Here is a 21,429-nt window from a genome sequence, read left to right on the forward strand (position 1 = left end):
AGCACCACGTGCAATCACATTGTGTATGGCCATAAAGGTTAAGGCTGTTTTTGCTTATAGTGGACAGGAGCAAGAAACTGCAAACAGTTTTCCAGAGAAGTGGTTATCAACACACAGTCATCACACCGGACCAAACAGGTACAGTGGAGGGACACAGGAGGTAGCAATAGCAGGGGTTCATTAGATTGTGAGCAGAAGAGTTTTCTCCTTCATCTTCGATAAGCATTCCTTCATCTTTGTAGGGTCTGGTGCCCTGGGGAAGCTGGTTTCCCTGAGACTCCTCTCAGCACCCCAGGTGGGATTTATTTCTGTGGAGCTGGGTTTTTCTGATGGGTCAAGAACCTAAGTAAGGTCTCTGGATTCCCTCTGCTGTCTGAGGTGGGAGAGGCATGTTCAGAAGACAATCCATCCTGTTAACCTTAGACACCTCTTTTACAACAACATTCCTCTGTCTGGCTTTGAATGGTAGGAATGTGGAATGAGAATGAATCATGACCTAGAGATGCCCACTCACTCCCCTTGGCCAGGATGAGGTGTAAAGCACAAGCTGACAGGTGAGCATTGCCATTATAGATCTTTAAGGTGGTGGGGATTAGCCTCAGCCCAAAGGATGCCTGAGAGTGGTGCAGGGCCCACATCAGGGATGCCTGCACCTGTGGCCCCTTGAGCAGCGAGGACAGCGGTCAGGAGGAGCTCTGCTTTAGCTAAACAGCTGCTCCTTGAGGTCCTCAAGGCTCAGTGCAAGGAAGGAAATTTAACATCTTTCCCAGGCATTTCTTGGGCTTTGGTGTTCCCCAAAGAAGGATTATGTTCTTCCTAGAGGTGGGCAGGCAAGCAGCAGAGAGGAGAAAAATCACTTCCTCGAGGTGACCAGTGGTGCAGGGGGCAGAGCTGGGAAGAGAAAGACATTACCCTTCTCCTGCTCAAGCCTTGAGCAGCTGACAGCTCATGTTCAAATGATGGGGGCTTCTCAGGTCTGTGCTTCTGAGATGAGATCACCTGCAGGCCACGTGCTTATATCCTTGTGTCAGCACCTATCTCAGAGTCTCTTTCTGAGCTTGCTTTAACACTGCTTTCCTGTCTAGCAGCTCTCAGTTCATCCATTCTCTTGACTCTAGGTAGTCTTTTGGGGCAAGTGGGGAGATACTGAAACCAAGAGACAGCACAGTATCTCGTGCCTATGCCAAAGGGAAGGTCATAGACCTTGGAAATGCGCTGAGAGTTGTCCATCTCTCCTTTGTGGCTGTGCTTCCATGCCAGGAGCCCCCTCTCCTCCTCTGTTCCTGTAACAGCAAAAATGAGATTGTTGTGTTTAAATCAGCAGGTGCCCCACGCAGAGGACTGCCTTGTGTGCCTCACACCCACTGCTCAAATCCCAGCAGACCCAGCACAACATACAGGTCCCTTGCACTCAAACCTTTCTAGCTCCAGAGCTCTCTACAAAAATTCACTCATGAGATTCTAGATAGAGTCTTCCTGCAACAGGTTCTGGATAAGCAGCCTTCAATGCTTTCCATGGGAGTCAAGCGTACTGAGATAGGTTTTCCCAAGCCATGGGGCATCCAGCAACTGTTCAAAGCAGGGTGTTCATGCAGTGCTAGGAAGGCAAGGCTGTATGTTAACTGCCCAGGAGTGGGGGAATAAAGTTTGGCTAGCAGTTTCTAGTCAGTCACAGGCATTTACCCTAGCCACGGAATTGCTAAGTGCCTGCAATGGTTGCAGCAGCTGAGTTTCTCTTGGGAAAGCAAGTGAGGGCATCTGTAAATTCTGCCCTTAGGAGCTGAAGATCAAGGGCTACAAGAAAATTAACGAGCCAAGAGGAGACTGGCCCTAACAGAAGCCTGAGACAGTAAGAGTCTGTTTAATAGTGTCCTTCCTGCTCTTTTCTGTAGCACAGAAGGGAGTTTCCTCTCCTAATCTTATGCCATGGCTCTCCAGGCTTGATGAAAATGGAGAGCTCTTTGCTGGCTGTGAGGGCCAGCTGCAGGTGCTATATTGTTCTCTTTAGTCACCAGCCTTTCTGACTGCTTTCCACTGCTGTGGCATCACTCAGCCTCAGTTTTAGCAGCTCTCATGAGGAGGCATGTGTTGGCTCCTTGTAGTTGCCTTTCTCTCTGCTTTCAATCAGCAATGTGGCTCTGGGCTGGCATTTTCCCTAGAAGGCATCTTGCCCAAATAAATGTTTTCCTTCAGACTGGGTTCTTCCTGAAAAAGTAGTTTTTTGATAAGCTACTGTTTTCCAGCCAGAGACCGTTTCAATGATGTCCCCTATTCCTCACCCCTCTCAAGAAGCTGAGTCACATGGTGTTTCATGGTTGCTACCCATAAAGCAGTAGTTGTAAAGACAGAAAATTATATGAAACAAACCAAAGAGCAGGCACAAACTAGTAGCTTAGCTCATTTCAGCAAATCCTACCTGGAATGGTGTTATCAAGGAAAAACCCCAGGAGTCCGCCCACAAACATGCCAGTGGTGAGAAGCACCTGGATCACCTGGTCCAACTGGATGATTCCTAGCAGAAAAAGAAACCTTAGGACAATGGTGCAGAGAGACATGTGTTTGACCTGCAACATACCTGGTGCCAAGAAGCTGCATGCTTGTTTAAAAAAGACCTGCAAATCCCAAAGCAGAGCTTAATATTTGTCAATGCAAGGGAGATTGATCTCACTGCCAGTTTCAGACCGGCAGTTTTATTCTGCATGACTATTCCCTCACCCAGCTGCTGGTGGCCAGGAGATGACTAATAAATACATTTAGAGCCTAGAAACAGTGCAGGCCATAGCACTGTCCCAGGAAAAAAATAAAAAGCAAAAAGCCACCTTCTGCTCCAAATGTGTTCTACATTTCCAAAACGTAACACCAAGCAGTTCTCTAGAAAAGCACAAGCTTTGGTCCCCAAAGACAGTCATACACAGCACAGGATTTCACCACAAGTTAAGCAGATGTGGTGTTTCTCTGGAAGGCGAGATAGACATGAGCAAAGCCCAGTGGTACTGAGCATTTGATAAGCTGTCTACACAGTGTGTGATTTGTGGGCCCAGCTCTTTCAACAGCCCATCCAGTGTGCCTATAGCTTAAGAGAAGATACTGCAGCCTTTGTGATTAACATGTTAGTCACTGGAGAGACAGTGAAGAGGTAAACTGTTGGAGGACTGGAAGTTTCAAGTGAATCTGATGGAATTTAGTAGAGGAGTCTGCTCTTGCATTTTGGAAGCACAGCTTTATTGTGTATGAGCACGTAAGAAAACTTCATTTACTGAGATCGTGATCAAGATTCAGCCCCACAGTATTGTCTTGCCCCCTACTAGGAATTTGTCCCAGAGAAGTGCTCTACCATCCTTAGCTCAATAGGAATCTGTTGCAGTGGAGTCACTGATCAGGTGCAGCGATTTCCACACCAGAGCCATGCAACAAAGCAAAGGGCAAGAATAACTCTCACAGAAATAAAAAGGCAATAGTCAAAGCATAGGTTTCAGGGTTTTATCAGGAAAAAAAAAGCATTTTAAAAGATTTCTCTAGGCCAACCTTTGCTTCAGTTTTATGCTACAGAAAATACATCTCATGCTGCTGCTTACCTGTTTCCAGCAGGGTACTATTTTTGCTTGCCCAGTTGGGAACCGTAAGGCCAGCAAATACAGAAAATCCAAAGATGAAGATGTTTCTGGAGGAATTCATATCTGTGTACTGCACAGAGAAATTGTATACATGAAGTCTGGAATTACCCACATCTGTGGATTACTGTTGTGTTCATGAGACAGGCTCAGATGTAAACACTGCATGCAGGAGTAGACCTGAGCAGCAGCCCTGGCTCTTCTGTGATCCTGCTGCCCCCAGTGCCAAGAGAGCCCTCTGCGATTTAGCCCCTCTGGGTCCATCCTCTCCTCTTCACCTAAGGAACTGCCAACGCAAACGTTTGCATTTGCTGTAGTGCAGTTCTATCTGACTCTGCCTAGTGCCCTTCCCTAGGGGTGAAATGGTGCTTGCACAGCTGCTTACCTGCAGATTGGAAATCCCCACTGCCGTGATAACTCCGAACATCACAAGGAACATGCCTCCAATCACAGGGGTGGGTATACTGGCAAGCATCGCCCCGACTTTCCCAAAGATGCCGCTCAGGAGCATGGCACAGGCACCAGCAATGATCACCATCCGACTCCCTACCTGGAGCAGGAGGAAGAGGAGGCACTGGCTGGCACAGAGAGCCAAGGAATGGTGTGCTACAGTGCCAGCCTGCTGAGCAGGGCTTGCCCCATGGCATGAAACAATCAGTGGCACGTCCAGTTGCAGGTTCAGATGCAGCCGCTGCTGAGGAGGGATGCTCACACTGCGTGTAGTACGTGCACACTAGTAAATACTTACCATGAAAGGCACTGAGAGCAACCATGGGTCCACATCTACTTACTTGGCATTATCATCTTTCCTGGACTTACCAGGACTTTAACAGTTTGCTGACAAACAAAAAAATCATTATAAAGATAAGAGCACAGCAGTCCCCAAGCACAGCTTTGCTCTTGCTCCAACCTAGAAATGGCTTGGCATACCCACAGGCTGGTGTTACAACCACTCAGTCAGTTTGCTGGGCAATCATTCCACTGGAGTTTGGATTGCCATCTAAAAATGGCTTTCAGCGAGGTGTCCTACACTGATCCTCATCGATACTTGTAAGTACCTAAAGTGTGGATGTCAGGAGGATGGGGTGACACTTTTTTCTGCAGTGTCCAGTGACAGGACAAGGGGTAATGGACAAAAGCTGGAACACAAAAAGTTCCACACTAGGAAAAACTTCTTTGCTGTTCAGGTGAGAGAGCCCTGGCCCAGGCTGCCCAGGGAGGGTGTTGAGTCTCCTGATCTGGAGATTTCCAAACCCTCCTGGATGTGTTCCTGTGTGACCTGATTGAGGTGAACCTGCTTTAGCAGGGAGTTGGACTGGATGATCTCTAGAGGTCCCTTTTAACCCCGACCATTCTGTGATTCTATGATGCCATTGCTTGGAGATCAAGATTTGGGAGACCAGAGTTGGCTGGCTGTTCAAATCCCAAGCTCTGGGATCTGAGATATCCTTTCTGTGGTCAACAAATGTCTAATGAGAAGCAAGGAGGTCTCTTGTCCTGCCTCTATCTCTCATGACCCATCTAGCTTCAGTAAAAACATTTTTTGCTCTTTTTTTTTTTTTCCCCCTAGGAAGAGCCAGGGTGGCCTTTTCTTGGTTAGGCACTACAGCAAAGATGGGATGACACACCAAGCTGTGCCTTTCATTCAGATCTGTTGGAGCATGCCAACAGGAAACAATAAAAGAGTGGCCGCCAAACAAAGGGGTGAAAGAGACATTTACAGCCTATGGAAACTAGAAGTCAGCAATATTTATTAGACTTTAATTCAAGATAGGCCTTGCCACACCAAAGCTTGGACAGCTTAAAGAATCGTGCTAAGATTTACAATGTTTGTGTCTTAGGCAGGGAAACTCTGTGATCCTCCGCAAACGTTCTATAATCCAATCAAATATTTTAATCCCTCCCTTTAAATATCTGAAGAATGTATATTCACAAGAAGGGCTTTCTGTGAATGCTTTCAGTAAATATGTTCCCAGTAACTAGTAGTGTCTCTTTTTTAATATTTCTTAAACATGTCCTTTTAACATAATTTAAGTCTTACTTGATTGTGAAAGATAAAGGAAAAAGATTTGGTGGGGAGTTTCAAAATAAAATCATGCATTGCTTTCAGGCAGGCTTTTTATATTCCTTGGCTTAAAACCTTGGGACACCATTACCATCAAAACTGTTATTTAATAAATGATGACAGCTCTATCTGTGCCAAAAATAAAATGAAGCTTCTGATTCTTAATTTGCCAAAATGTCAAATTATCCAATATATAGAGTTGGCCTTAAAGGCAAATTACCTAATCCGCTGACACCAAAACTGTGAGCTTACCCTGCTAAAGCCTCTAGTTAAGAGTTTGTTCTAATTATGTCAGGAACACAGTCCCCTACTATCTGAGTGGTGACTCTGAGGTCTTTACCTCTCCTTAAAATCCTCCTTTTCTTGGAAATGAATGCTCAGTACCGGCACCCTGGGCTTGATGAAGTAGCTTAAATATAGGTGCCTGGTACTATTTAAGATGTTGGATCTTGGCAGCTGCTAGCAGCTTCTCTTTGCCTTACCTGACAGGCACTGTGGATATCTGAGATCTCCAGAGTTGTTTCAGGTGGTGCTGGACACCTCTCTGTTTAAGCAGTGGAAACGAGTCCTTTGCATTTCCATTTGTTATGGGAAAATATGTTTCCCACATGAAAACTGACATGAAATCTGCCTTATGCCCTCAGCATCGCCATCTATCCCAGTTACAGTCTTTACACTGATTTAAGGCTGAGATCAAACTGCATCTTCTACTCACTTAAGTGTGAACAAGGTGAGCAGAACTGGGATCTAAAGAAAACCTCTCTCCTGAATCAGCAAGGATGGCATGTCCCCCAAAGGACAGTGTACATGGGAAAACATGTCCGGTAATCTGATAATTATGAGTAGGTACCTGTGCACTATGCTACATCCCATACACACAATGTATGCAGCAAACTACATGTCACAGAATCATAGAATGGTTTGGGTTGGAAGGGGTCTTAAAGATCATCTAGTTCCAACTCCCTACCATGGGCAGGGACACTTTCTACTACTCCAGGTTGCTCCAAGCCCGATCCAACCTGGCCTTGAACACTTCCAGGGATGGGGCATCCACGGGCACTTTGGGCAACCTGTTCCTGTGCCTCACCACTCTCACAGTGAAGAACTTCACAATATCTAATCTAAATCTACCCTCTTTCAGTTTAGAGCCATTGCCTCCTGTCCTGTCACTACGTGCCCTTGTAAAAAGTCCCTCTCCAGCTTTCTTGGAGATCTCTTTTAGGTACTGGAAGGCTGCTGTAAGGTCTCCGGAAGCCTTCTCTTCTTCAGACTGAACAACAGAGAAGTGCTTCAGCCCTCTGATCATCTTTGTGGCCCTCCTCTGGACGTCCTCCAATAGGTCCATGTCCTTCTTATGCTGGGGGCCCCATAGCTGAATGCAGTACTGCATGTTGGGTCTTACCAGAGCAGAGTAGAAAGGGAGAATCACCTCCCTTGACCTGCTGACTGTGCTTCTTTTGATGCAGCCCGGTATATGGTTGGAATGGGCTTGGGTATGCAATCAGTGAGCACAGATTTCATAGTCACAAAGTACAGGTGGTGAGAGGCTAAACTGGGCTGCATGCAGATATCCAGATAGCCTTTGCTGCTGGATCAAACACCTCGGTCAAACATTATTGCTTCAGTCTGTGAAACACAGTTATTGTGAGTCAGGTTTGTAAAAACCAGTGAAATAAGCAATATTATAGTGTGGGAGCCATAAGCCAAATTCTGCATTTATTTACTGACTCACGGCTCTGCTGACATGACAATGTCTGCTTATTTGACAATGATTTCAAAATGTTCTCCAGCTGGCTGTTGGATATACTCATCCATGGCTGTAAAGCTTAGTGAAAATCTATGATCTGATTGTCAAGCTTGTCTCTGGAAATTTCTTTCCTTTATACAAGCAGTAACATATTCAAGGGGTTCACAGAACTTTATGGAGAGGCTAAAACATAAACCTTCGCCATCTTGTTTCATAAGTCCAAAGAAAGAGTTTACATTTCACATGATTCCTCCTGGGGGAAAGCCCCCCAGGAGGAGCATGGCAGCGCAGCCACCCTCCTGCAGCGTGGCTCACCTTGGTGATGCCCAGGGCCCCCACGTTCTCACTGTAGGATGTGGTGCCGTTGCCCGTGCCCCAGGCCCCGGCCAGGAGGCAGCCGATGCCCTCAACTCCGATGCCACGGCTGAGGGCGTGCTTGGGTGGCGGCGGGGCCCCGCACAGACGGGCGCAGGCATAGTAATCCCCCACGGACTCCAGCATGGAGGAAATCACCCCGGCCAGGATGCCAAATATCCCAGCCAGGCTGATGGTTGGCACGCCCCACTGGCCTGCAAGGAAAGAGCTCGGTTCAGCTCAGTGAGGCACATTTGCCCTGCAATCTGTTGTGGGTGTGGAGAGAACAGCAGGAATGTTTGTGTGTGTTTGCCTGATTCGGGGCATTTAACTTCCCCCTGCCAGCCATAAGTAGAGGTGCAAGCCACAGCAAGGAGCAGCATGGTGGGAGGGGGCAAAGTGGGGTAAAGGTACCTGGGTAAGGCAGCCGAAACCAGGGAGCCTGGGACAAAACGTCCCCACGGGTGTCTGTTCGGGCCACGTGGCCGTAGGCAGTGGGGTCCGCAGGGAGGACATCGGTCACCGTCAGCACGTAGCAGACCAGCCAGCTCAGGGAAAGCCCCAGCAGCACCTGCAGCAGTGGTGGTGCTTAGGCTATGGTCACATCTCTGGCACAGTTGTGTGGGAGGAGATGTCCTGATGGCCCTCCCTCCTTCCTTCTCTCCCTCCCTCCCTCCCCGTGGCCAGGACCATGGGGACCTTCTTCTCCCTGTCCCCAGGCTGGGCTGGGAAGCACTCACTCAGCTAGACGTGAGAGGAAAGAGCCCAGGCAGCCTGGGGCAGGTGAGGGCAGGCCCCTCTGCCACGATCCCTGGATCTCCAGCAATTCCAACCTACCGGGAAGATCTGGAAGACGTAGACCGGGGAGAAGTGGCACTTCTTGCCTCTCTGGTAAGATGGCAGTGGTACAGGGACATCTTTCAAGTACTGGGAGAACAGAACTATGAAAGCAATAGTCCTAGGAGAAGGGAAAACCAGACCATGAGACAAAGAAGGTGCCCGCCTGTCCCCACATTAACTGAAGACCTGGAACCGAGGGAGCCAGGACTCCAGAGCACCCCAAAGACTAGTGTCTCAGCAACAGAGGGTGGCTCCCCATTCCAGCAAGCCTGAGGTGGAACAAGCCTTTCATCATACTCATAGCTCCTCTACATTTGCAGATATCTTTTTTGCCCCTTTTGTTTCAAGAGTGACCCTCCCAGATAGGGCATCGGTGAGTATGACACAGCTGTGGGAAGCTTAAAAATGACACGAGTAAAGGAAAGACCCGAGAGACATGCAAGGCCCAGGCAGGCTATATAAGAAACTGTCCCTAAACCTCTGTGTAGTTCAGATATGCTGGAAGTACAGGGTTTACTGGTTTCCTGATTTCAGGTTTACCTATGCTGCTCTGCAAGTGGCAAAAAACTAAGCGGCATGGAGTAAAAGAAAGATAATAGAATTATTTGGTTGGAAAAAGCCTTTAAGATTATCAACTCCAACTACTCACCTCACACTGCCAAGCCCATCACTAAACCATGTCCCTCAGCACCTAAGCTACATGGCTTTTAAATGCCTCCAGCACCTCCCTGGGCAGCCTGTGCCTGTGTCTAACAACCCTCTCAATGAAAAAGTTCTTCCTAATCTCCAGTCTAAATCTTTACTGGCTCCACTTGAAGTAATTTCCTATTGTCCTAGAGAATTTGATTTGTCTGTGAAAGTCCCTGTTTCAAAAGAAAAAAAGGAAAAACTGGTTTCCATTCATAGTTTCTAGAGCTACAGAGCCCAGATAAACTAATGGTACACACTTTGTGCACTTATATTAACAAAGGTGCTCGTCAGCCTTATGAATCACTGCAAAGACTTGTCTATCTTAGGTGGGTGTCACTGCTTATTATTCAGGTTGCCTGACACATTCTATTAAAAACCTCTAGTTTCAGCTACTTATAATTCTGCCTAAATTTACCCATTCAGGATGAAGATTTCCATGGAAAACCCCTGCTTCAGGCCAAATATTTCTGGAAAAATGTATCCTAAACCTAGTTCAATGAGTGATGTTCAGGAAATAGACATAGCATATAGCCTGTGATGAGAAGGTCGTTTTGCCTTGAGCAGTAGCAGATTCTGTTTATGACTGGAGCAGAAATTTGAGATTTAGTAGAACTTGTTATTTGGGGTAAAGGATATTGCTCTTTCTCACAAAAATATGCTCCGATATGCTCGGTCTGTAACAATGATCACCCATCTCGTGTCCCAAGCAGTCCACAGAAACATCTCAGACTTTAGCACTTACATAAAGATTGTGAGCCTTCTGACTACATCCAAGCATTACCCTGTGACAAACTGTGCATGCACCATCACCAGGGAGCAAGCAAGCACGTACTAGACCAGTTTCTTGAAGCAACAGTGGGTGTCATCCATCATGGGGACTCTGGGATGTGATGGGGCTGAACAGCAGAGCTGAGACCACATGGTCCATGTCTTCCATCTTCTCCATTGTCACTCTCCCTCTTTCTCTCTCCACACCCGTGGAGTATGAAGAAGGCAGCAAAAGATTAGATAACCAAGATGGCTCAGAGCACAGTGAACAGACTGGGACTAAGGTGTCTGAGGCAAGACAGAAAGGACTGGGATTAGTACAGGTATAAGATGAGACAGAAATGAACCGGACAGAAACCTATGTTGAGAGTAGGGACACTGGCTGGAGGACCAGGACATCATTAATATAGCAGTACAGTTGGTCAAAGAGGTCAAGTGAGAGTCTGAGGGTAGGAGCCAGCAGCTGGAGAAAGGAGGCAGAGAAAGGAGATAGTCCAGAGAAGGATATACTCTTTGAAGGGAAAATTCAGATGGGCTAAGCGAAGAGGCTAGGACGAATCACCAGAGCTGGAAAAGAAGACAAGCCAGAGATGGGGTGGGAGAAACAATGGTGAAAAGAAAGCTGGGTTGCAGTCAGGGTTTGGGGTCAGATTGGAATGCTGGTGGAAGAGATGAGTTAGGTGAGGAACTGATGGGGGAGATGAAAGGTGGCTTTTGGGGTCTGGGAGGGCAGGTGCAGGGAGAAATGTCCCTGCAACAGCACACTGCCTTCACAGATCTGCAGTCAAGCCTGGCCCTCCAGTGTCTAAAGGCAGCTCTGAAAGTAGTAGCAAACTGATGGGAGCCTTTGGAGAGGATATGTTATTCCTGCATCAGGGATATGAAGGTGACAAATCTGCAGGGGAACCATGCAGTGACATTTCTACTTTTAAAATAACTCATTTCTGAAATAACAAGGAAACTCTGCCACCAAGCACCCTCATACATTCATGCACAAGGGCATGCACACTAATACCCCTGAAGGAGCACTCAATGCTGCAAAGCCACACTGCAGAGGTTTCTGAGCTCTCCAGGCACACTGTGGAGAAAGCAATTCCTCCTTGTCCTATGAAAAACACATGTAAATCACCAGTTACTTTAACTCAAGGAATACTTGACTCAGAGTGCTCAGCTTCACCGTTTTAGGAATGTCTCTTTAGTGTAAACAGCGGGTGTGTAAAGACAGCATGTGCAGACAATTGTGATGGAGACTGCTTCCAGAAACCACACACAGGAATCACAAGCAGGAGAGATGCATTTATCTACTGACCTGTGAACTTTGAATTTTCACAAAAAAACAGATTTTTTTTAAACTCATTTGAGGGCTTTGTTTTCTTGCTGAGGGCTCTAACCTCCTGAGGGGAGGGCTATGTCTTGCACAAGCCTGCCACATGTTAGTGCTCAACAAATCGACCTTGAACCCAGGGCAACCCTGCAACAGATCGTGACACTTGGTTTCATATTAGAGGCAGGCAGCCTGTGTGCATTCAGCTTTCCCACAGGGAAGTGAGACTTACATGAACGCTATGCCCCAGTGCTGCCCAGCATCGTCCCCAGCCGAGTCAAAGAGAGGCAGTGCAACCAAGGTGATGGTGGGGGCAATTGTCAGGGGGCCGATGAACCTCATCAGAAACCCAATCAAGCCAGAAAATCCAACGAAGATTTGAAAGCAGGAAGCTACAATGATGGCTCCTTGCACCTGGAAAAACAGAGGGAGAGGGCAGAGATTGGAAGGAGCTGCAGCTGTTGAGCCTTTCCTTCCTAAGTCAGTGCAAATCTAGCTTGAGTGCCAGGCTCAGCCTCCATTGACAGACCCATACGGAGGCCTCTCAGCAAAGCCCAGATGAGCATTATGTGTGAGAAATGACTACCCAAGTACCAGCACACCACATCCCCCTCGGCTGATGGGTTTAGTTCTCACCAGGGTTAATTTTGTTCTAGACATACCCTCCTCCCTGTCCTCTTGGGCCACCCAAGTATACATCAGCTTCTCCTGCTCCCCCAAAATGCAGGGGGAAAGATTCCCAAAAATGGGAACAGGGCCATGGCTTCCACTCATCTCCCCTCTGGGAAGGACTTGAGGCACTTCAACACACTGGTAGGGCAGATGGGTCATTACAGCCTCTATCTTTTCTCTGAGGACACATTTACCACCCTGAGCTTTCCTGTGTTTGACAATCAGTGCTCAGCAGCCAGTGTTAACTGCTCATGTCAGATCCAGGCAGGGTATTCAGAGGTGAGGCTGCTCTCTGCCTCCACAGTTTTGGTGATAAACCCAGGCTGGGTCCTCTGTATTCCTTCCCACGGGCCCCTGGATCAATAGCGGCAAATTTAGACACTTTGATAAGACAACAGATGTAGAACTAGGCAATGAGGTCCCTGACTTTTCCTCCTCTCTTTTGACTACCAAAGAATGCACTCTTATTTCTGCCCTTGCATTTATTTTTACAAGATTCCTGTCCTTAGACAGAGTCTCTTCCTTGGAAACATCTTCATCTTCCCTCTCTTTGTTCCTCAATGCTAACCATGCTTCATGGAGAAGGGATTTGGCTGGGCCAGTGGAGACTTTGCAAGGGCCATAAATCACCCAAGGTCTGCATGTGCCCTGCTCAGCAACCACGAAGCACCTGCTTCTTTTTGCCAAAGAACGAATGTTTAGGAAGCTGCAGCAGGATGAGGGCCAAGGTCCGTGGGGAATAGAGGGTTCTTCAGCAGTGATGGCCCTGCTGAAAAGCACTTTGGTCAGGTGCTTTTCTGAAAGCAAACAGCCCCTATACAGAGCAGATGTTGCTGAGAATGTAACATACGTCTCGCATCCGTGTCTGCCAGACTTCGATGAACTCCAGTGAAGAGGCATTCACCAGGGTAGCATTCTGCGTCCAGGCAGGGCACTTCCACGTGGGTAGAGACAGCATGGCCAGGGTGGGGGTCAGGAAAGCAAAAGTTCCTCCTTGAATAATAGGCAACCTGGAAGGAGGGCAGAGGGAGAAGATCATGAGCAAGAACGCAAGAAACCCAGCTCCCTAGCAATGAGAGAAAGGAGAGCGAAATAAGCTTAAAAAACAGTCTGCCCATGGCCTCTGGCAGTATCTTTTGAAGTGTTCTAGCAGATTTCCATCACTGACTGTAGGTGAGAATTGCTGCCCATTGCACTCAAGTGACTCAAGGGGAAGAACTCAGGTCCAAACACTGGCAACAAAGGTGCATGTCAGTACTGCAGTCAAACTCTGCTACCCTGCATTAAGCAAAAAATAGTCCTCCTAAGGTGTGACAAGACCACGGAGCTGCACAGGGTAAAACAACCACCAAAGGAAAAAGCTGGAGGAGGGGAGAAGACCAAGGAAGAAAAATGTTGAGACTCTGAAGAAAAGCTCAGCATCAACCCAGGCCCAAGTCTTGCTGATATCCAGTTCCTTCATGCACTTCAGTCACCTCAGTTTCCTTCAAAACCTGCTCATGAACACAAGGACATATACTGGTTACTCTCCATGCCCCAACCATCCTCAGACTGAGGGCAGCAGAAAATGTGACTTGGCTTTTAATGCACCGGGTTTTAAAGCTACTTCTTTTGCCTTCTTTCCACTGACATTGGAAAGAAGACCTGACCTATATGGATGGGTTTGAGCTCACTGGCTAGGTGAGACCTCGGCTCTTCACCCATGCCACATGTCTTCTGGCTGAGAGTAACCCCCACTACAGAAACGCCTCAGGCCAGCAAGGAGCTATCTCCAATGGTGCTCAGCACTGGCTTCATACAGAGTTTTGTACAGTGGAGATGTTGCTCCTGTGGACTCTGACAACCTCTTCTCTTTCCACGCATGGAGAAATGGAGATAGAGACCAAAAAGGCCTGACTGGCTCTCCGAAGCCCTGCAGGCATTAAAACCCCATTACAGTGCAAGTTGTTCTGGTCCTTCCTCTAGCATCCTTGAAAAACCCAAAACTGCCTGAGAGTGGAGGCTGACACAGCAGCTCTGGACCTACTGAGAGAAATCTCTGAGGAGCCTTTGCTTCCTCTGTTTAGGAAGTGCCCCTGGGAGCAGCCCCAAAGCAACTTCTCCTTTGTGCCAGGAACTCTCACAGTGCCTGCTTAGTAAAGCTATGGTGCAGAGAGCTGGGGAAAGCGAGCTTTTACAGGGCATGGATTTCACCCAACTAGAGGCATTTAAACCAGTCTCTGGAAAGGACTGGAAAATAAACTGCAACAGCATCACATCCCTATCAGCTAAACCATTTATACCACTGCAATTATTCATACCACTCACAACCAAAGCACAGTTGAAGCTCTGCCAGTGAGTTATATTTGAATATCAGTCATCTGTAGAGTCCCTTATTTACAGCCTTCAGACAAATACGTTGCAGCTTTCAAAGGATTTTGCTGGACAAGGAAAAAAAAAAACCAAACTAATAGAAAGAAACAGAGAAGGCCCAAGTGCCATCACTGTAGAATTAACAATAGATTTCTAGATCTTGATCTGCTGGCCCTCAAGATGTTTCATCGAGCTAGTACTCGTGTGAGTAGTCTCAGGGAAAACTGAGGTGCGAAGCGATGCATATGGGGCACACTGAGCTCTTTCCAGTAGTGTTTGCAAGATGGAAAGCTGCAGGTGTAGGGAAGGAACTGCTATGCTCTGATGATCACTAAATGATGTCCAAGAATCTGCTAAGGGAGACTCACCATAATAGCAAGTGACCTTAAGTGTCCCCTCAGAAGCCTCTTGGATAGTGTTTCCAGTGACTGTTTGGGACCCATCATTGGCTCCCCAGGGCCTCAGAATGTGGCGTAGATGCATTTTTTCCAGGTAAAAAGCATTCCCACCTGCTCACCTGCTCATTGTTGACAACTTTTCTGTCTGTCTTGTGGCTTGTAAATACTACAGAGTTTCAGAAAACAGATCTGCTTCCAGCTGTCTCCTCAGGCTTGGTTTGCCTTCAGCCACACCACAGGCTGAGTCTCACCTTTCCGCCAGGAATGTCCTCATGCCTTATAGTTGGAGTCAGCAAAAAGGCAATTGTGTCCTCAGCACAGCAAGAACCATTCAAGCTTATCCCATAGGAACAACTCTTTACCACTTAATTTGAACTGTTGTTCCTCATTTAGCTATTCAGAGACAGGAGAGGCTTCCTGCCACTCTTTCATCCTTGCTAGCAGCATGCAGGGGATGTCAGAGTTCTCAAGTATTCACCAAGGTGTTTGGGAGGGTGCTTGGGAGGACTCCAGTCTGAGTTGCACTAGCAGCCACAGCCAAGGTCATGTACCCCAGCCTGAATTTAAGCGAACTGGGAAGAACCAGAGTCTCTCTTTTTCATGGCCAGAGTGTCAAGGCAGGGCAAAAGTTTGCCTATGGTCACTTTTTGGAAGAGAGAGAGATAGAAAAGCTATACTGGGGAAAGAAACAGGAGGAGTAAAAACATTTTATGGAGTTGGCAGTTGACCAGTGACTTGATGGTAAAATGAGTTTTAATCAGGTCCCTCATATTTGGAAGCCAAAGACTGTGTGATTTTTGCCTTTGAATCAAGAAACATATGTTCTTACCATATTGGAGGGGGGAAAAAAAACAGCCTGTGGAAAGCAAGAAGCAGCCCAGAGTTATGACAAGGGGAATAAAAGAAGTTTTGCAAGGCAAGCAAAGGTACAGGGTCCTTGTGGCAAGGAAGAATGCTTATAGTCACGCCAAGTACTTAAGTACTTCATTTTCTAGGTTGTGAATGGCAACCTCATGCTTGTCTCCTCACCACCAGCTCTTCAACAGCTCAGCAGCAAAGAATTTTTACTTTCCTTGCTTTCAGATTGTGCCACAAATCCCTGAGCATGGGAAATGGCACCAGGTAAAAGAATGTGCCACAGAGCTCCTCCCTGAGACCCTAAGTGGTTGCAGATGGGCTTCAAGTTCCCCCATTTATCCCCCACCCTAGTTTCCTGTGGGATCTGTGCTCCCTTGATCAGAGGGATGTGGCCTCAGCTGAAGGATCCCTGGGGTATGGAGCAAACAGATACTGTTTACTGCCTGTTTCAATGCTTTATTGTTTTGCAGATTCCTTACAAACCCAGCAAAAGGTGGATGAAGTACCAGGAAAAAGCTATAATGTACAGTGATTTCAGGGTGCTTTGGCACATGCCCTGATTGCCAAAGGCAGCAAACAACCCTCACTTACAGACAAACTCTATAGCAGATTGTTGCCCAAGCACATAGTAATTGCATCTACAAACTGTTTTTGTGTGCCGCTTCTGGCATTTGGCCTACCTGACTCCAAAGAGGACTTGCAGCAGGGTGCAAATCCCTGAGACAAAGAAGATGGTGCTGATCAGGTGGCTCTGCGTGAGGAGGTCGTGCTGGAGACAAAGCTCTTTGGAGAGGATTAACGGGATGGCTACGAGACCTCCCATGGCTGTCAGGAAATGCTAGGAGCCACAGAGAAAGACTGAGTGAAGAAGACACAGAACTGGCTGTATATTATTAACATGTTGTTGAGGGAAATCTAAAAGTAACTCACAGATTTGTGTTTGGGTGATAGTACTGTCCATTCTCTATTTTTTGGGCCACTTTAATGCTCTATTAGAGGCTGTTGCAAACCACCTACAACAGCTGCAATACATCCCCTCAAACTTTTCCCGCTTTCTGCACCCAAAGACCTTTTGTAGTGCCCTGCACTCCTCAGACCACTGTCAGACATGATGAGTTTATCCCCAGCACCTGCAGACAAAGCTGTTGAGGCTACTCTTCCAGGAAGGTGGGGACATTCAAAGGTGGAGGGAGACCACAAACAGGCTAAGTGAATGCAAATGTTTCAATCCATCTCATTTGCACCACAGACAGCATTTAAAGCTGGAAAATAGCTACTGCTTTGCTTTTCTCACCCCTTACGGATAACCATAAAAAAGAGATGCCAAAGAATGGAAAAATCAGACATTGCATTTTTCAGAAGAATCACAGTGGCCTTCAGCTAATTACTAAACATGAAAATATTTTTTTAAAACTTACTTTTGCTTTAAGCATTAACCTTAGTTGCTAGTTCTCACCTCGGAGCATGGGACTGCAGTGGTGGCACTCAGAAACTCACTGTGATCATCTGAGGCACGTTTTATTAAAATTATGATGCAGATGTGTTCAGAAAACCTTGGTTTAATACACTCTAAATTTGAAATTACTGTTTAAGGAAACAAAGTACAAAATTCCCACCAAGCTCTGAGCGCAGTTCATTGTTACCTTAATTGCTCTGAGGTCTCACTTCCCTGAGGCTCTATACATTGATGGCACTGGGTATCAATGGCCCAGCCACCACTGATGGTTGGTCACACCAGCCAAGGCAGCATGAGCCCTTCTGCTTATTTTTTATTGCCACAGGAATGCAGAAGTTCACAAGCCTTTACACATTTGGCTACCTTCAGCTGAGGTATCCACCTTTTCTTATTAACTATATGCCCCCATCCTTAGGACTCTGCCTCCCCTAAGGGGTGGCACTTCAAGGGGTGCAGTGTAGCCATAGGCACAAGGATAACAGTCGGTGCTTGGGAAGTGGTGGAAAGGACTTGAGTTCACCAAGATCTAGCCCCACAGGCCCAGCCCCACAGGCCCAGCCATACCCAGTGAAGGTAAAGCATTCCCAAATTCAGGTTTCACCCCCGTTAAACAGCTGAATAGACATTAAACTTCCACCCATCCTCAGCCTCCTCCTGCCCCCCCATCACACCTGAATGCCCAGCAGGATGCAGAGGTACCAGGGAGGCACGTCCGTGATGGTGTAGGCAAGCTGGCTGACACCTTGGCCCATGCCTCCAGCTTCCTTTGGGCCCTGGGCAGTGTGATCCGGTGAGGAGCAGTAGTGGCTCCCATCTCCATCCTGCACAACAGAGAGAGACACTTTGCCGGCTGCAGCCCAGCTCTGTGGGCACCCAGCAGCCGCCTCTCTTGCAGCCACCCTCCACATTTTGTAGGAGCACCTCATACGTAACTTTCAACAATGCCAGGGGGAAAAAGAAGAGCAAGGAGGAAAATTAAAACAGAAGTACAAACACCTATGGCAAATTTTTATATGCACATATGTGTCCAGATCAGAAGAAACATTAGAGAGTGTCTCAGCCTAAAATGGACATCTGGACAAAGCACATCAGTATCACTACTGTCTAGCTAAGATGGAGAAACTGCAACCAAAAGCAGGTCAATCCCCAGCCTGTAGTGGTGCATGGGGTTGTTCGTCCCCAGATGCAGGACTCTGCACTTGTCCTTGTTGAACCTCATGAGGTTCCTCTCTACTCAACTCTCAAGCCGGCCGAGATCCCTTGAACCTGCTGAAGATACACTCTGTCCCCTCATCCAGGTTGTTGATGAAGATATTGAATAAGACTGACCAGTCCCTGTGGAATCCCACTGGCCACAGGCCTCCAACTTGACTTGGGTCTGTTGATCACCACCCTCTGGGCTCTGCCATTCAGCCAGTTCTCAATCCATCTCATCCTCCACTCATCCAACCCACACTACCTGAGCTTTTCTATGATGATGTTGTGGGAGACAGCGTCAAAAGCCTTGCTGAAGTCAAGGTAGATGAAACCCACTGCTCTCCGCTCATCTAGCCAGCCAGTTATGCCATCAACAAAGGCTATTAGGTGGGTCAAGTGGGATTTCTCCTTGGTGAATCCAGGTTGAGTCGCCCTGAAAACCATCTTTTCTTCAGGTGTTTTGAGATAGCATCCAGGATGAGTTGTTCTACCATCTTTACAGGGATGGAGGTGAGGCTGACCAGCCTTGGCACATGGCAGCAGAAGGCTTTTCTGAGCTGGGATGCCCTACTCCCTTAGGCAAGGACAGAAACCTGCTGTCAGGAGGGGCTCAACCAGTTTGTCACTACCAAACCTCTTCTTTTTCTTATCCTCCAGGTTCTGCTGGAACCTGAAGATACCCAGCAAAGAGAGGTGGCTGCAGTAACACTCATGGCCTACCTACCAGTGGAGTCAAACAGCCAATTCTGTGGTCAGGGAATAGAGATATAACATTAATGTTACATTCAGCTGTAAATTTTGCAGGTGTGACAGATTAATCCTGAAGGGCTTCTTTATTTGCCTGAAACCTCTAGGTTTCCATTCTCATGACTGAGTCTCCAAAGTGCCATTTTAGATCACACTGTTGCAAATGTGCTACGTAACACATTTCAAACACAGTGTATTTTCCAGCCTAGGCAGTCTGGGAGCATTGCAGATATTCAGAATTGATTGGTGAAGACAGAGTTAATGCAAGCTGAACTCAAGCATGAACTTCAAGAGCAAAAGGTTTTCCTGAATAACTCCCCATGGAGACATTTTCATTTCAGAACAAGACAGCCTGGACCATGGATTAACAAAAGTACATTAAGGTACTTAATACTGCCCATGCACAGAGTTATTTGGGGACATCTGCTCCTGAATAACACCATGGGTAGATGAATCCTAAGCTAGGTGGACAGCAGTAAGCTCCTTTCCTTGCATTACAACTTTTCCCATGTTAACCAGGAGGCATATTCCAGCCAGGCAGTCTGTTCCAGTAACAGTCTCATATGATCATCACATGAAGGCCTGGCCTGGACAGGAGCTGGAGGAGAGCAAGTGAGCAGAGCTCAGTGGAGCAGAGATAACAGGATAAGACAGGATCAGCATCAATGGGCTTGAACTGAAACATAGGAGGTCCCATCTTAACATCGGGAAACACTTTTTCACTGTGAGGATGACCAAGTACAGCATAGGTTGCCCAGAGAGGTCATGGAGTCTCCCCATCCTCAGTGTTATTTTAAAACTGTCTAGATACCATCCTGGGCAACTGGCTCTAAGTGGCACTGCTTGTGCTGTGGGGTTGGAGAAGTTGACCTCCAGAGGTGCCTCAGCCAGTCTGTGATTCTGAGATGCTGGTGGGAGGACAAGAAGTCTGGAGGAGGGATGGGGAACCACTGCTGGTGATTCTCAGCCAAGCTGCTCCCATGAATCAAGGGGCTGAGGACACTTTCCATGTGCCTCGGGTTCCAGGCACAATATCAGAGACCCCAACCACATTTGATCATAAACACATTGAGAAGTCAGTCAGAAACTGAGCTGCTTGAACCACAGGTACAAGACCTCTGTCTTCTACCTTCTTTGAGGTGCTTTAAACCAAAGTCATGAGCCTGTTCTGTGTTATGGCAAAAGAGGTGGAAAGAGAAACCCTACTGACAACAGTGACAGAGAACCTCTGGCTTGCTATGAGCACCTACCTGAGGCTCTGCCCACGGCTGGCACAGCACCCACACCTCTGCTCACTGCAAACTCACCGAGAGTTACCCAAGAAATGGGAGACTTGTACACACCAGGAGGTCAAATACCTCCTTCAGAGTCCCCTGGGTGAGTGGTCTGTGTCAAGGTAGCAAGACACCAGTGCTTCACACCTGCTGTCAGAGCATAAGCAGCTCTTTTAGTTTCTAATGGAGACAGGAAGGGAGCTGTGAGATGGGAAGGGAGATGCCATGCCCGAGGCCCTTGCCCTATGGCTGCTATAGCCTGCAGCATTTCCAGTGCACTGCACACCCCTGAACTGACACATCGTTTACAGCTTTTACCACCCTGCTGTAATTCTGCAGGGTGGCCTCCACTGCTGATTCACAAATCTCTTTTCCCCTAGCTCTCTGACAATTCACACCACTAGAAACAGATCCAGAGGATAAAGAATCAGATTCTTCTTACTAGGCTAAATTTCTATTATAATTTTACTAATTAACACACAAAATGCTCAACCCGGGGACACAGCCACAAGGAGCCATGAGCTCACTTGCATTTCAGTACAGATACACTTGCACTGACATTCATCTACACTAACATTTTAGAAATAACAGAGAGAAAAGAACCTAAAAGGGTGACAGAGAGTATGCTGAATCTTCAGCAGCAGCAGGCTGTAATGAGGAAATTATTCCTCAGATTCTTGTTAGAGGAGCTGAGACAAAGGTTCACTGTACACCAGCATCCTTGCAGCTAGTCTGAGCCCCCTGTTTTTTTCCTTCTCCTCCTTTTGCAGGGCTCACACCCGTTTATGCAAGAATTAACCTTCAGAGACGAGCAGACTCACCACAAAGCTGGGGTTACTGAGCCCGTTGAGCTCTTTTTCTGAGGAGAGGGTCATGCCTTCCACTTGCCTTCACCGACTTGCCTTGAAAAAGAAAGACCATTAAGAAGAGGAAAGCGTCCCAAATTGCCACTTCTCCCAGTCGACACAGCCCTAAAAACACAGAGTGAGAAGAAGTGGAGGCTGAACTTCAGGAGTCAACCAGCACTCAGTCCTAGCTATTCATGTGAGCTGTATCACAGAAGCATTTCCTTTCCC

General features: G+C 47.3%; 1 protein-coding gene across 1 annotated transcript; it reads right to left on the reverse strand.

The window, feature by feature from the left end:
* Positions 1–1,014: 1,014 nt before the first annotated feature.
* LOC104561819 (solute carrier family 23 member 1) lies at positions 1,015–21,228 on the reverse strand. The gene is made up of 12 exons (XM_010207651.2): positions 21,175–21,228; positions 17,807–17,956; positions 16,360–16,517; positions 12,922–13,081; positions 11,632–11,813; positions 8,615–8,735; positions 8,192–8,348; positions 7,739–7,992; positions 3,997–4,161; positions 3,576–3,684; positions 2,417–2,512; positions 1,015–1,283 (listed from the first exon to the last, which is right to left on the reverse strand). The coding sequence occupies exons 1-12, from the start codon at positions 21,226–21,228 to the stop codon at positions 1,015–1,017; spliced, it is 1,875 nt and encodes a 624-aa protein (XP_010205953.2).
* Between the last annotated feature and the right edge of the window lie 201 nt (positions 21,229–21,429).

This window comes from Colius striatus, chromosome 1 (assembly GCF_028858725.1).
Source record: "Colius striatus isolate bColStr4 chromosome 1, bColStr4.1.hap1, whole genome shotgun sequence".
In the NCBI taxonomy this organism is placed as follows: domain Eukaryota; kingdom Metazoa; phylum Chordata; class Aves; order Coliiformes; family Coliidae; genus Colius; species Colius striatus.

Coding starts and splice junctions, on each gene's coding strand:
- LOC104561819 (XM_010207651.2), bottom strand. CDS start 21,228: ATGACCCTCTCCTCAGAAAAAGAGCTCAACGGGCTCAGTAACCCCAGC. Junction 16,518..17,806: donor GCATCCTGCTGGGCATTCAG/GTGTGATGGGGG, acceptor TGTGGCTCCTAG/CATTTCCTGACAGCCATGGG. Junction 11,814..12,921: donor GGCAGACACGGATGCGAGAC/GTATGTTACATT, acceptor CTGTTTTTCCAG/GTGCAAGGAGCCATCATTGT.